The sequence below is a fragment of the Heloderma suspectum genome, chromosome 1 (genome assembly GCF_057233095.1).
Source record: "Heloderma suspectum isolate Gila_16-S chromosome 1, 16-S_ref, whole genome shotgun sequence".
Taxonomy (NCBI): Eukaryota; Metazoa; Chordata; class Lepidosauria; order Squamata; family Helodermatidae; genus Heloderma; species Heloderma suspectum.
The window spans coordinates 326,504,511-326,520,014 of record NC_139458.1 but is presented as its reverse complement, the minus strand read 5'-3'; the positions used below and the strand labels follow the sequence as shown (position 1 = coordinate 326,520,014).

The 15,504-nt window shown below is 39.9% G+C and overlaps 1 protein-coding gene across 5 annotated transcripts in view; it reads right to left on the bottom strand.

Annotated features, from left to right (window-relative positions):
- The window catches only part of KPNA5 (karyopherin subunit alpha 5), a 55,369-nt gene that overhangs the window by 22,635 nt on the left and 17,230 nt on the right, over positions 1-15,504 (bottom strand). For 3 of the 5 annotated variants that reach the window (XR_014786663.1, XR_014786664.1, XR_014786665.1), the window contains exons 10-14: positions 14,785-14,863; positions 13,345-13,470; positions 11,241-11,368; positions 7,894-8,072; positions 4,295-4,423 (exon numbers count right to left, since the gene is read on the bottom strand). Coding sequence is in view for 2 of the 5 variants with exons in the window: in XM_084827365.1 (XP_084683491.1) it covers positions 4,236-4,423; positions 7,894-8,072; positions 11,241-11,368; positions 13,345-13,470; positions 14,785-14,863 (700 nt within the window). In the remaining 3 variants the exon portion in view is untranslated. Of the gene's footprint in view, positions 1-387; positions 4,424-7,893; positions 8,073-11,240; positions 11,369-13,344; positions 13,471-14,784; positions 14,864-15,504 lie in introns of those variants that run through there. The other 2 variants (XM_084827365.1, XM_084827367.1) reach the window with 1 other exon arrangement.

Sequence of the window (15,504 nt, the reverse complement as noted above, 5' to 3'; positions counted from 1 at the left end):
TTTGTATACTTATGTGCAACACTGTTAAATGCCTGAGAGCGTACAAATTCTGTTGGAAAATAGGCCCTATATTGTATTTTTTTCTCTTTAAAATTCTTATCGAATTTATAGTATTTAGCAATGTCATATCAAACTACTATTCAACAAGAAGACTACCTACCCTGAGAGGAATTGTCAAAATTGAGAGTGAATTAAAACTCTAATCATGTGCACAGTTACCTGTGAGTGAGAGCCAATAAACACGGTCGAGTTTATTTCTGAGTAAGCAAGCACTGGATTGGGCTGTAAGTCTTCCATTAGCAATTCCCAACATGGCTTGTACAACCTTCTAAAAAAATTCCTTTTGAAAAAAATATTGCTAGCACTAATGTCAGAAGACACATGCTATGTTTTTGTAAAATGCCTTTATTAGTCTCGTATTGTAGTTTTATAGTAGTAACATTCTCTAATATTGCATACTGTTCGCATTTGTAGGTTTGTTCAGTTAGAGCTTCCAGTTTGTTTTTAAAGATGCAACAAATTACAGATGATCATTTGAAAACACAGTAACAAGAATGAGTAAGAAGAATTGTTATAGGAGATCTCAGTCTTTCTAGTTTTATAATATGCATTTTAGTTTTCCAAATAAATTTGAGGAGAATTTAAAGTAATACCAAAAAGGTAAATAAGGCTTAAGCAAATAAATCCAACTGAGATAATGTGTTAAAATTGTAATTTTCTTTTAAGACATTAACCCATCTAATAATAGCTTTCTAAATGTAAACCTGTTTGAATGAAAGCCCATTACAGCTTTGTATCTGAAATACATACTTGGCATGGTTGCATAGATTAAAAAGTCATGTTAAATTCAGGCAATTATGTGAGAGTCTCACATCCTGTACTAAGAAAACACTGAACTTGCTTAATTTTAAATATTCTGAAAGCTTTCTCAAAACAATTTACAATTTAGCATTGGCTACTTTGTTCTAGAACCCTGTACAGACTGCAGATGCCATTCATACCTGTTCTACTAAAAGGGTAATACCTGGAACCTCACTATATAAGCATGCAAGGCTTTTCAGTCTCATGTGTAAGAATGTTATGGTAAACCAAATATTGATATTTTAAAGTTCAAAATTAACCACAACATTACACAATATGAAGAGTATTCTGGAGTTTTCATATTCATGATATATACTAGATGAAGATATCCTATCAAAACAATTAGATGCATTTTAAATTTGTTTACCTCTGATCTTTTTATTACTTCTAAGATTTGTACATAGTCTTGGATTTGGTTCGGATGAAAATATTTAGATGACAGCATCTACTAGATTTTCAAATTAAGAGCAGGCACAACTGGTACATTTTTTGATACAACAAAACAATGGAATACCCTGTCAACCTGGATATTTTTGTTTACATAATAGAGTAATTCTGATTAATTCAGTTTTCATGGACCATTTTCATTAAACTGTATTTGGAATGAAATATAACATTCAAACACCAAAATTCCCAACTAAAATCATTAATAAGGGGACAAAATCACTCTTAACATTAGGTGTCATCTGTTCAAAGCTACAGAATTCAGAGCTAACTTCACTATTATGCACACTCTTTTACCTTAAGGTACATTTGAATTCCAGCAAGTATTCAAGTGAGGTTGCATTTCTTTCACTTATGTTCCACTATTTATATATAATCTGCAGCTAACTATTAATCTTAAAACATCTTCAAAGGCAAATTTCAACTCCATGGATTGTATATAATGTTAGTTCTACTTAAAGTAGACCCACTGAAATGAATGGGACATAAATGAGACCAACACTGGATACACTCCCACAACCTCACAAAAGTAAATATTGTTATTGCATTGCCTTTATGAAGACTATGGCCATACCGCAATGATCCATGTCCATAGTAGAAGGCTGTGTGTTATTTTCCACACTTCTGTTTTTCACAACTGAGGCTGCGCAGACATCTCTCAGTCTCCACTCTGGTAGGTTTAGAGCAGGAAATGCCTGAATTTGGGCACTATGTGTTCTTGCTCCTGACCTGCATAACATCTGATAAGTACTAAGTGATTTCATTCAGAAATCTCTTAAGGGAGCAATCCTATGGGGAGAGGTGGCCATCTCCGAACTTGGATAGGCGACTGCCTGTCCAATGCATGGCGGGAGGAGCGTAGAGGGGATCATCTCCTCCATGCTCCAGCTGCCCTGCATTCGCGGCTAGACGGCTGATTTCGGCTGGAGTATGGGCTGTGGAGTCCGGACAACACTTATGAACTCCCAGCCCCACCCTTGAGAACACTCCCTTTCCCCCGCTCTGTGCTGCTCTTGCGAACGCCGAGTGCAGGGACGATCTGCACCACCTACAAGGCATAAGCACAGGCTCCAAGGTCAGTTCCCGGGAACCAACCAATCCTATGGCCATCTAGCTGCTGCCTAGTGGCCATAGGATTGCGCTCTAAATTACTGATTTCACATTGAAAAAAACTGGCATTTTGTCAATAGCTATGCAGTATGCACAGGCACATTGCCAGCTATGGCTTTTTTCTTCAGTAGCCTTGTTATGGCAAGTCCTTGCATAGATCATTCACAGGATTGGAAATATGATTGAAAGATCAGTGTTTCAACTTTAAAATTTGAATTTGCTGGCGGATACAAGATATATAGGATTTTTTGGAGTGCATCAATTTTTAAAGCTACACAATACTATGAAAAAGGCAATCAATTGCAATTATACACAACGTTGAAAAAAAGTCGCATAGGTCAGGACATTTTTAGTAAGCAAAATTATTCAGATTACTTTAATGGTCCTACAAAGGGGAAAAAACTATATGGATTCAAATACTGCAACAAAATTGGCTTCAGGTTCTCATTTTAGTTTTTTAAAAAATTGCTTGGCATTATAGTCTTAAACCTTTTGCATACATTGGCAGAGAAATGTCCATACTCAACCACCTACTAGTATTTACAACAAAACCATGTTCTTTTTTCTTCGATTAGCTGGAAAATGTATTTTCCTAATGCAGCATTACTACGAAGTTGTTAAAAGAAATACTTTTGGTGGCCTGTTCAAAATAAAGGTTGTTTTTTTTAAAATGGACAAACCTTGTCAAATAAAATAAAATGATACGCATTAGTGTATTTGGTCAAACACAATACACTGACTATGTGTAAATAAAACATGTAATCAGTGTTTCAAGAAAAGGGAATATTGTGGTTTCACACACTTTGGTAGCATTTAAGTTAAATATGAACATTTCTATTCACAATCCCTCGTAGGTAACTATAGAAACCTTCCCTCATGCTCACAAGAATCCAGTACTCATTATAAGGTAATTATAAATAATTCCCTTCCCCCTCAATTTATCATCAGGTCTGTTAACTGAACACAAAACACAGCTTGGCCTGCTCTTGTGCTTTTAACAGCAATTTGATGGGCTAAAACCAGCAGATAATGCTTTTCATAGAATGGAGATGAACATTAACCTGCTGCACATCAACCTGCTATTAAAGGTACACCTACAGTGGCAAGTAAAAAATTGGCAACCCTATCTGCAATACCACTGAAGAAATAAAGGAGAGGGAACTTTCCTTACATGGCTAGGCAGCAAGGCCTATATAGAATATAAATTGAAATTAGCTACCATCTCTTTTCACGCAGCAGAAAAACATTTTTTTGGCTATATTTTTAATGTTATATCATGTAACAAGCAGTCCACTCCAATAAGTGTTATGCTTTAAAATATAAATATATTTCACCAGTTATCGCAAAGTATCACGCATAAAACTATACTTTCACTATTTCAATAAATAATTTTCACATTCTAAGTTTAGCTTTTAATAGGAGCTTATATGTCACACTTTAGTCTGAAACATCATTTTTGCTCCAATGTAAAGAGGTAGATTTAATGTCAATTGGGCACATGAACCCTACTGCCAGAATTCAAAATATCAACAGCTGTTTATGCATAATGATGCATTTTTAGCAACTGCTTGAAAAACTTAGTATCTGATGTATTACTGAGGTCATTATTCAAGCTTTGTAATATTTTTTAGTCGTGATTCATCGGTATTTCTGGACAAAAGACAATGGAAAACACACACGTATAAAAATAATGAAACACGTAAGTGCATGAGCTGCTTCTTTATCTGTCTTCAGCAAAACATTCCCACCTTTCCTGACTTCGGCCAGCAAGAGGAGGCCACTACCACAATGTACTACTGATTTTGCATTTGTCTGAATAGTTACAACTGGAATCCCTCCATTGGAGCTTCCTGTTGCTGAAACAGAAATTGCTGCTCACTTTCATCCACTTGTGGTACAATATTTGCATCCTCCTCTTCCACACCAAAATAATGTTCAATAAGATCAAACGCTTTTTGGTAGATCTCCTGGTTTTCATGACTTTGAAGAATTTCAATTTTATCTAGTCCTGAATTTAAGAGAGAGAACATGAATTTAAGATATACTTTATTCAATACAAAGCAATTAACTCAATAAACTGGCTTTAATTTAATACATTAAAACCCACCATGTGCATAGGCCACAGGAAGAAATCTGCCTGTCCAACCATCTGCCTCTTGACTCTTGCCCTTCTTGGCTGATTACAGCCAACATCTGAAGACCTGGATCTAGGAAGTTATCAACACTTCTTTGAGAGATGCTGACTATCGATCTCTTTAAAATAGACGATGGTTTAGCCTCTCCTAAAGAAGCTGGGGCTGGATCCAGAGGACCTTAATAACTTTAGACCAGTGGCCAATTTTTCATTTTGGGGCAAGGTGACTGAGTGGTGCTTTTTGGCCAACTTCAGGCATTTCTGGATGATACTGATTATGTGGACTCATTTCAATCGGGTTTTAGGCCTGGTTTCGGGGTGGAGATTGCCTTGGTCGCCCTGTGGGATGACCTTTGCTGGGAGAAAGACAGGGGAAGTGCATCCCTGTTGGTTCTCCTAGACCTCTCAGCGGCTTCTGATACCATCAACCATGGTATCCTTCTGGGTAAACTATCTGAATTGGGAATTGGAGTCACCGTTGTACAGTGGTGTCATTCCTGCTTGTATGGATGGTTCCAGAAGGTGGTGCTGGATGACTACAGTTCTGCTTTGTGAAGGCTGTTGTGGCATCTCTCGGGGCTCTATTTGTCCTCCTTGCTAAACGAAACCGCTGGGAGGTGTTGTCTGCAAGGAAGTGTCATGAAGATGTGGATGATGACCAAACTCTACCTCTCCTTTTCATCAAATGCAGGTGAGGCAGTGGCCATCCTGAACCACTTCTTGGACTCAGTAATAGACTGGATGGCCAATTAACCGAGTTGCAATCCAGACAAGACAAAACCTCTGTTAGAAGGTGGTTCATCTGTCCAATTAAGTGGCATTCAGCCTGCTCTAAATGGGGTTGCACTCCCCCAGAAGGAACACGTTTGTAGTTTAGGGGTACTCATAGATCCAGCTCTGTCACTTGAGGCCCAGGTAACTTCAGTGGCACGAAGTGCTATTTATCAGCTTTGCCTGATATACCAGCTACAACCCTACCTGGACAGAGAGAGCCTGGCTACAGTTATCCATGCACTGGTAACCTCCCACCTGGATGATTGCAACGTGTTATATGTGGAGCTACTGCTGAAGACAGTTCGGAAACTTCCGTTAGTGCAGAGTAGAGCAGTGAGGCTGCTTACTGGGACTGGCCATTTTGAACATATTAGTCCAGTGCTATGTTAACTGCGCTGGTTGCCAGTCAGTTTCTGGGGGCCCAATTCAAAGTGTTGGTGTTGACCTTTAAAGCCCTAAACATCTTAGGACCAGTCTACCTGAAGGAGCCCTTTCTCCCATATGTTCCTGCCCAATTGCTAAAATAGTCTTTGGAGGCTCTTCTCTGGGTTCCACCACTCACAATGGTGCGACCACTGGATACCAGGGAATAACCCTTCTCTGTAGTGGTCCCATCTATAGAATGACCTTCTCAGAGGGATCTGCCTGGCATCCTCATTGAATACATTTAGACACCAGGTTAAGACCATCCTCTTTAAGCAGGCATTTAACCTCTAATCTGTCACTTCATTAATTTTAGTGCTGGCTACTCAATACTCTCAATGTATTAATTGTTTAATATTTTTAATGTTTAAAGTTGTATTTTTGACACTTGTATTGCTATATTATCATCACCATCATCATCTTACGTTATTTTGTTGTTGGTTTGGTTTTAGGATTGTAAACCACCCTGGGGACACTTGCCAGTTGTGGGGCATACAAATCTAATTAATCAATTAATCAATCAATCAATCAATCAATCCATACTTCTAAATACATCTCTAATATTTATACAAAATAATCCCAATACAAAATAACCCCACTGACTTTAGCTAGATTGCTTGGAGTCTGCTTGTTGTGGACTGCAGGAAGTGTGTGTGTGTGTGTGCGCGCACACGCGCGCACATGCATGTATGTTTCCTTGTATATAAAATAGAACACTGCTTAAATAGGAGTAGGAAGCTCAAGGTTTAGTGGCTGCTTACATAAAGAGAAAATCATTAGTCTGCTTGTTGTGGACTGCAGGAAGTGTGTGTGCGCGCGCTTATGTGTGCGCGCACGTGTGCGTGCACATGCATGTATGTTTCCTTGTATATAGAATAGCACACTGCTTAAATAGGAGTAGGAAGCTCAAGGTTTAGTGGCTGCTTACATAAAGAGAAAATCATTAGTCACAGCAAATTCCAACATTTCTAAATTTGAAATGTTAACATGTCAGTACATTATCAGGCTTCCAGATTTTTCGATGAACACACTGCTACCATTTGATGAGCATGACAAGGGAGAAGCAACTAAGTTTCCTCCCAACATTGGAGCTGCAGAGGTGGACAGGGACCATCTCTCACCTCTTCTCCAGCTCCAAGGTTGTGAGAAAAGCTGGGGGATGGCGGTTTGGCTGCTTCACTGCTGAGGCACCTTGGCTGTGGAGCAGACAAACTGACAAGCTCCCTGCCAAGCTTTCCTACATGGAAGGGTGATGGAGTGCTTACTTGACTGCTCCTACGTGATGTCCTGGTACTGCTCATCTCAGAGCAGCCAAACTGGCAAGTGCCTCACCAGCCCTTCTGCTGGGGTCTGCCGTGCAGGGTTAAAGCAGATCCCACCAACCAAAGTGTTTGGTTTGACTAGCAAGGCCAGCCAAAAACTGTGGACCTCTTGATTATGATATGTCTTTAGCAGACATGAGAACTCACACATATACTAAGAACTCTCTTCAGGGACTTGTTAGTAGATTTGCAATTCCTGTCCTCAGATTTACAAATGTTTGTGTAACAGACTGTCACAGAATCTACAAACAGAAACTTGTTTGCATTCTTGAAATAGCAACCACATCAAAGCTTTTCTTAAATCATTTAAAACACATTTCTGGCCAAAAATGTAGATCTCCCCACCCCCGCTACAGAATTCAGAGCCCTACACCCCAATACTAACTACATATATTTCCTGATCCGTAAGTCCCACTCTGTTCAATGGGGCTTACTCCAACGTAAAAGTGCATAGTACTGAAGTCCTATTTCTAAACAAGGGGCAATAGCCAAGACTGCCACTGCACTCCCACTGTTTATGCTGAGCTAGCAGGACCCACTACTTGTATAACAGGAACTAATGGTTCTGACAGTAATCTTGAAAACATTGATTTCTTGAACTGGGCAGGTCAGTGGAGCTCCTTCTGAACATTCAGATGACCTGCCCCATTCCAATCACTGCATGATCCACTCACTTCCTGTTGTGCCAGCGGTGGGTCCTGCTAGCACACAGGCAGCACTGGACACTGCCCAATAATTTCAGCACTACAGAGATAACTTAATTTTTTAATTGAAGTCTGTTCATATTGGTAACTTGGTGGCAGCATTAACAACACAATTTCTTACCATATGCTTCCTCTATACGGGCACAGTACGGATTAACACCAATTCCATTTTGCTTAGATTCTTGCTCTCCATGTCGTAGAATGTTTTCAAGTCCATTCAAGGCCACCTGGACTATTTTAGAATCCATCACAGTCAGAAGATCACAGAGAGGCTTGGTACAACCTAATGCCACCAAGTAACTTTGATACAACAGGAGAAAAGAAGGGAAAGACTCAGATCAGCACATTTTTTGTTGTAACACTGTCCCAAGACTGGTATTTGAGAATGCTTTCACGAGCAACATAAGAGGACAGAATTCTGTCTCCAATACATTAAACACACATAATCCTTGTATAATTAATGTAGCACACGTAAAAGTAAATAAGCCAATGTTAATCTGAACAACATAACTCAAGTACACATCTATTTAAACTGAATTAAATGGTAAACACTGTTTTTCCTTTCCTGTGCACAAGCTTGCCATAAAGATGCATATATTGATCAATCTCCATTTTTTGCTGTAGAAATAGTGTGTTCACACTTTTCCATAGTAGTTAAGGGTGGAGGTGCCATTTCTATTAATGTGAAACCACTAACAGCATTGCTCAATGTGAGTCAACACAGTGCCAGATGTGAGAAATTTAAAAATGTGCTCCAATCTCTTGTGAAGACAGATGCTTTGCTAAATTATTGCTCATGAAAATTTGAGGAGAAAAGTGGGACCCCAACTCCAAATATACACCTTTTCTTTTCTTTGGTGGCTGTTCACACTGATAGTGTTTCCCCCTTTGCTCCCTCTCCAGTGCCATTTTGTCTTCTCAGTCACTGCATGATCCTAGGCAGTCAGGGATCCCTTAGTGAGAGGATGTCACCTACATAGTGGTGTGGAGCCATCAGATCACCTACATAATAGTGTGGAGAGGGGAAGTGCTCAGGTAAGCCACAGGGCCAGCTCAACCATCTTTTTTTCCCCCTCTGCATGTCATTGGGAGTCACACTATATAGCAATGTTCCCAGCACCATTCTTAAAATATTTTAAAGCAATAGGCAGCAGCTAGCTTTTCCTTAAAAGTGAAAAAGAAAGACCACCTCGCTCATCCATCTGAAAGACCTGTGATTTTCACAGGAACCCTGGAAGGGTTGCAGATACGCTTCCTGGACCTTTGCTGCAGGACAAAGGTCCAATGAAGGTGGAGTCGTGTGCAGCCCTAATATGTACTACTCTCTTCTGGTGCTGCCACCATATGGCTTCCCCCTCCTGCCACATTATTATAGCTTTGTTCCTTTCTTAGCAGTGTGGCAGAAGAGACGGTCAGCTAGGCAAACACTTTGCCCTCTTTGCAGGTCCCCTGCAACGTACTGCCAAAAAAGGGAGCCCCTTTTGCAGTAAAAAAAGGCTGCAAAGTCAGGGGGGGGCCTTCTGGCTCAGTCCTAAAAAACATGCAATAAAAATAATAATGTAGCAAGCCTTATTCTGAAAAGCAAATCATGATTAATACAAACACATTAAAGACTCGTTTCAAAGTATGTGGGACCTTTTTCAATCACTTGGAAACATGGAAGATCCTTAACTATGCATTTTAGATAGAAACATTTTATCTAGGAAAGAGACACGGCCGGAGATTTCAATAACCCTTGTGTTAAACTGAACTGAAACTAAAGTTAATGTATGAGGTAACAGTATTAACAGAAGACATTAGCATATATGCAGGTTTCAATGAGCTCCCTTTCCTTGGGTGTTACAGAAACCAGGCTCTGGCAAGCAAGATGAGCCCGAGGCTTCCTCCAAACATGGCGCTGAAGAGGAGGAGGAACCCCGCCCACTCCATAGCCCCAGTGTTCAACTGTAGCCTGGGATCTGTTTTGGCTCAGGGCTTGCCATACAAGCAGAGCTACAACAATCCCCCATCCTGGACTTGCAGGAGGGAGGCAGAGGCATGTGAGATGCCCTCTGCACATGACAGCGCCCGTCAGGTGAAAGAGGCAAAGCAAGCCATCATGCCTCCACTGACCTTGTGCTGCATCTGGGACATGTAGCATGATGTCAGGGACACGATGCTGCCCCTTGGGGGACGGTGGCCCTGGCAACAAGTTTTTGGTCAGTCAGCAAGGCCAGCCAAAATCTGTTGACCCCACCATATGAGAATACTATATTTAAACACATCGAGCATTACCAGGTATACATGCGGAGTGTTGCACTGTGACAAACGGAAAGCACCAATATTTGAATTACCTTTCCACAGCCAACTTTTTCTCTGTCTTTTTTGGTCTCTTTCATCCTCAGCAGCTACTCTTGCTGAACCACAAATTCATTTTTTTCAGACTTTTACATACCTTGGTGCATGCACATATCTGGAACACACAGCGCTATGTATTGCAGCCTACTGGTTTTAGGTCTATGAAATCCCACTGCATCTGTAAGATTTTTGCCAGCTTTGGCTAGCTTGCCAGCTGAGACCTTTCCTCGAGAAGGACTTGCTATTAGTCATTCATGCTTAGGTTGGACTAGTGCAATTTTCCCTCTGTTGAGTTGCCTTCAGAATGGTTTAGAAACTACAATTGGCTCCAAAATACAATTGCAACACTGCTGGCTGAAGCCTGACAGCCACAGCCTATAATTCCCATTCCTTACCAACTACATTGGCTATTTATTTCTAGGATCAATTTAAGCCCCTGGTATTGACCTTTAAACCTTTAAGGGTGCAATCCTATGTATGTTTAGATGGAAAAAGTCCTACAACTCCCAGCATTCCTGAGCCAGCTATGCTGGTTTAGGACTTTTTTCTGTCTAAACTTGCATAGGAGTGCACCTCGAATTGCCTAGTTTACCTCAAAAATGGTCTTCTCTTTTGAAAACCTGCACAAGTTTTAAGATCAAGTTTCGAGGCTTGCCATCTGTTCTGTCTTTGTGGGAAGTCAGACAGACAGGTACAAGCAACAGGCCTTCTTGGTGATCAGTGTCACCAGAAATGCCTTCCCTGGGATGCCCTCCCTGGGGAAAATGCTCTGGCTGCCTCCTGTGTTTAGATACATCTTGAAAAGGTTTTCCCCCCCCAGCAAGCTTTTAACATGTAATGACAAGCTGGTTTGAGATAATGACTGTTTACTGCTATTTTATTTTACTGCCTTGTTTACTTTGTTTTTTTTTAACAATATTTTAATTGTGATGTCATAGAACTGTTCTTTACATTGTAAGTCACTTTGATTTTATTAATACAGAAAAGAATATAAATAATAAACTTGATAATAAACTTAGTAATTTTAAGTACTAGAAATTCAGAATGATTCATGGCATCATACAACTGCTTAGCAAATTAAAAAGCTTATTTTAATATTTTCATTGCTTTGAATCAAGTGTGATCTATTACCTAATCTGTTCAGGAGTCCCTCCTGATGTTGCATTAGTGATGGCCCATGCTGCTTCCTTTATAGTCCGAAATTCAGCTTTCTGAAGAATTTCAATCAATACTGGAAATATATTTGCATCTATAACAGCCTAGGGGGAAAAATGCGGAACACTAACTTAATTCAACCAACCAATGAATGTAATTGAAATGTACGTTTTCAAGGGTATTATGAGAAAGGACACAATGATCAAGGTTGCATGTAATGACAACCCAGAGCATGGGTTGAGTATGGGTTGTTGAATCCTGGGTGGTCGTTACACGTGAACCTGGAATTATGGGTTAGTCATGGGTTGTTAAGTACGAACAACCCAGGAAGAGAACCCATGGTTTCTTGTTCAGTTGTGAACTCTGGATTGTTTTAACTATGGGTTGTCATTCCATGCAAACCTGTAACCCTGGGTTGTTCATGGGCTGTTTTGTCAGGACACAGAGGCAGCGGGCAAGAGTGGTTAAAAAAAAACCCCTGACTGCTCTACATGCCAGTACTACATCACTGCAAAGGCATTTGGGATACAGGGAGGGAGTGGGCAAAGGAGGAGGAAATCAAACAACACAGGAATTGAAAAAAAGCAACCTGAGTTTTACATGATCATCTGACAAACAAATCATGGGTAAACTCTGGATAAGACAACAAACCAAACTCTGGGTTGTCGTTATGTGCGAACCAGGACGATGTTCGGTTTCATGGAAAGTGAAAGCAATCTTCAGTACTTTACTGAAATTGGTAATGTATGCTTAGCAAGTAATCAGCAAAGCTTTGCTAACTTTTCCAAGAGCAGAAGGAAGTTCAGAATGGTCTTTATATAAATCTCCTTTGATAACAGGACACAGAAAGTCTATAGCTGCTTTAGAGAAATTGCCAAATTGTTATCTTGCTCAGGAATACTTCTATTTGTTTGACAAGTAGTGACCCAAGTTCTGTATGCTGTCTACCTTTGGCCAATGGACAAGTGACTTTGAAATAAAGGCTAGTCCTGAGCTGGACTAGAAGTTCAACCCTTTCCCATCAGACCCTGATCAGAGATAAAGCAGAGGAAAGACAAGCCACAGCCCTATTTTGAGAGTTTTGCGGAACTGATGCTTCCCACTTCACAGAGACCAATGGAAATTCCTTGCTGCCTGCTGATGTTGTGTGTCCCTTCAGACACTATACCATGCAACACCCCCGCAAAGCTTAGCAAATAGATTAAAGCCAGGACAGCAGGCGCTCATAAGGCTATACAAGGACTGCTTACGCTGTGGGCCAACTTGCTGGGCAGAAGTTGTGGGAGAAGAGATTTCCCTGTCTTTGTGTAGTCCTCAACATACTAAAGCCTTGACCTTGCCCAAAGCTACTGCACAGGACAAAATATAGAACTTTGGGGAAGGAATCCAGTCAAGCATAAAAAGGAAAGGGAGCCTGATCGAGACACAGTGGCCCTACAACAGTGACAAATCCACACGGAGTGTGCAATTCCTGCCACTTTCCTGAAGCTATCTTTGATCACATTAAAAAAGAATTAAGTTATCTTTCTGGACCTGATTTAAGAATGGTTTTACTGCTGTAGTTAGAGAACAACCAAGTATTCCTGAAACATTTGGATTAATCTTGAACTGGACACCGGCACATACAGGTAGAGCCAGGTGCATCTTCCCACTTGGCAGCTCCTCTGCTGTTTTTGTCCACTCTCATTTCCAGAAGCAATGAAAATATGCAAGTGGTTTATAGTCTTGATTGTTTGCTGTGCAACTATAGCTGGGCACACTGGCTGCAAGTGCATAAACCGGAGCTATGCCAATACGATCGTTCAGAAGAATCATGAGCACACTAACCTGACACGATGCAAAAACATAATTGTTTAACTCTTCTGAGTTAATGAATAAAGTATCTATTTAGGAAAGAGACAAGACCACCTTTCACATACATTCTGAAGCATAGCCCAGGTATTCAGTATAATGCAGTGTGTGGAACAGCCAAAGACAAAAAAAAATTGAGATACAGGAACAGAAGGAGTAGCAGTTAAGTAAAGGCCAACATGGTACAGACCAACACTGAAGTATATAGGACAGGAAGACCAAGTGTTACCTGAATCTGAGCTCTGTTTCCTGCAGTAATATTAGAAACTGTCCAGCACGCTTCTTTCCGAATAGATTCCTTGGGACTACTCAGCAAATGTAAGAGACAGGGTAATGCAGAGCAATTTAGAATTACCTAAAATAATTTGAAAGATGAAAAGTTCTGCCTAAACAATGTAAAATAAAAATACAGTCCATATAGCTGAAATAAATACAACGTTCACATGTATAGTTACTAGCTCAGTGCTATTTATAGATATAATAATAATATTTTCAATGTCTGTGCAGGAATAAGACACAATTTCATGCTTTTGAAAAAAAAGAAGTTCTGTATTGGATTCCAATAAAAGATGACCATGAAGGTGTAGGAAGAAATACACATCCATAATGTAACACAAAAGCAGAGCTGGGGTTTCAGCTCCAACACAAAAAGTACATAATTGAAAATATGGAGTTAAATTGCTGCCTAAATTCAAATGGTTGCATCCAAACAACTGTGAGTGAAAGGAAAATAACTCTAGCCTTGTTCTGCAAGCCATAAAAGAACAGTTTGCACAGTGCTATAATAGGTAGGTTCTACAGCTATTCTCACGCTTCCCATTACACAAGAATATCACCACCTCCAGATTTAATTTCACCTCTCTTGTACAATACTGCATAGCTAATTGCTGTATTGCAACAGCCCTATGGACAATGGAAGACACGTTCTGCATACTAAATGGTGCCCTCAAAATACCCCAAATAAGGTTAGAAATGAACTGAAATTTGTTATTTATTCCCACCACAATTCTGAAGCAGAAGAAACAGAAAAGTATTGAATTTTGAAAAAAAATCACAGACTGGGCAACTTGCTAAAGATACAAGAGAAACTTCTAGCTTTAAAATGGTGCCCAAGATACAACCAGCATGAGAAAGGGAAGCTCGAGGATTGGAGTTAGCACATGTACCCTAATTAGGTTTAGAAATCTTCCAACACACTTAAATCTTATTTTGTTTAGTTCCCCAAACCATCTTAATTCACACTTAGCCACTGAACTGCCATGGCCTATTTTAAGGAGAGCCAGACGCTCAGAATGTTGAAGGTCTGGCTTCAGTCACAGTTACTTTGGCATACAACTGAATAATTCATTTGCTGCCATTTGTTTAAACTCAGCAAAGGAGAAAATATTACTTCACTGCAATTATTACAGTTGCTGGAAAGAATAAGCCCTTTTGATAGTTTCAGAACTGTCCCTTCAGGTGTAACAAGGCAGGCAGATTTCTTTTCAACTGTACACAAGCCTGGATAATACACATACTGGAATCAGTTCAGTCATAGCATCATTTATATCTGCTGCTTTTAAGTTAACATATAATAATAATGTGTAATGGTGTAATCTTTTAAAAATCAGTAAAAATAAACCATTAGATGTGGTCACTCTAGTTTTGCAAGTTAACAGATTCCACTTACCTGTGTTTGAATATCATCACCAGTCACAATATTTCCAACTGCTCTTAATGCAGGAGATACCACCTTGTAGTCATTGTGCCTAAAGAAAATAGAAGTATAAAGCCATCTGAAGTTAAAACCATGTGTTATGGGTGGAAAACAACTGCACGTTTCCTGATGCAATAAACCACTTTACATTATCACATGGGTTAGTTTGTGAATACTACTACTAAGCATTTATGTAGCATATTTGATTTCTTTAGCATATTTGAAGTGTTCAAACCATTTCACATATATTATCTCTGTATAGTCCTGAAAGGTAAGCCAGTATTGTGCCCCTATTGCAGAGGGGGGCTGAAGTGAGAGAATAGTGACTTGTCTGGATCGGTTGCAGGGGACGCAAGCATATTTACTTCCCTACAGAGTTCCCTGCAATGTCTGAACACGTACTGTGGAAACGAGTTCTGCTGGCTAGGAGAGCTCTTGTCTGATGCCTGAAATGTAGCCCTTTTCAGCTGACAGATTTGCTACAAATACAGCCATTTACACCCACTACTTAAGAAATGCTATGCTTTCAGTGGTAGGCTACAGCTCTACTTACCAGCAGACCTACTCATGAGTAAACAGCAAAAGATTCATGTTTTACTTGTGTATTCAAATTCTGAGGTGCATGCTAAATAAGCCAAAACAGTGCGAATAAAGTATTTTTTTCATATGTGATCTAAATTATTAAGTCATTGC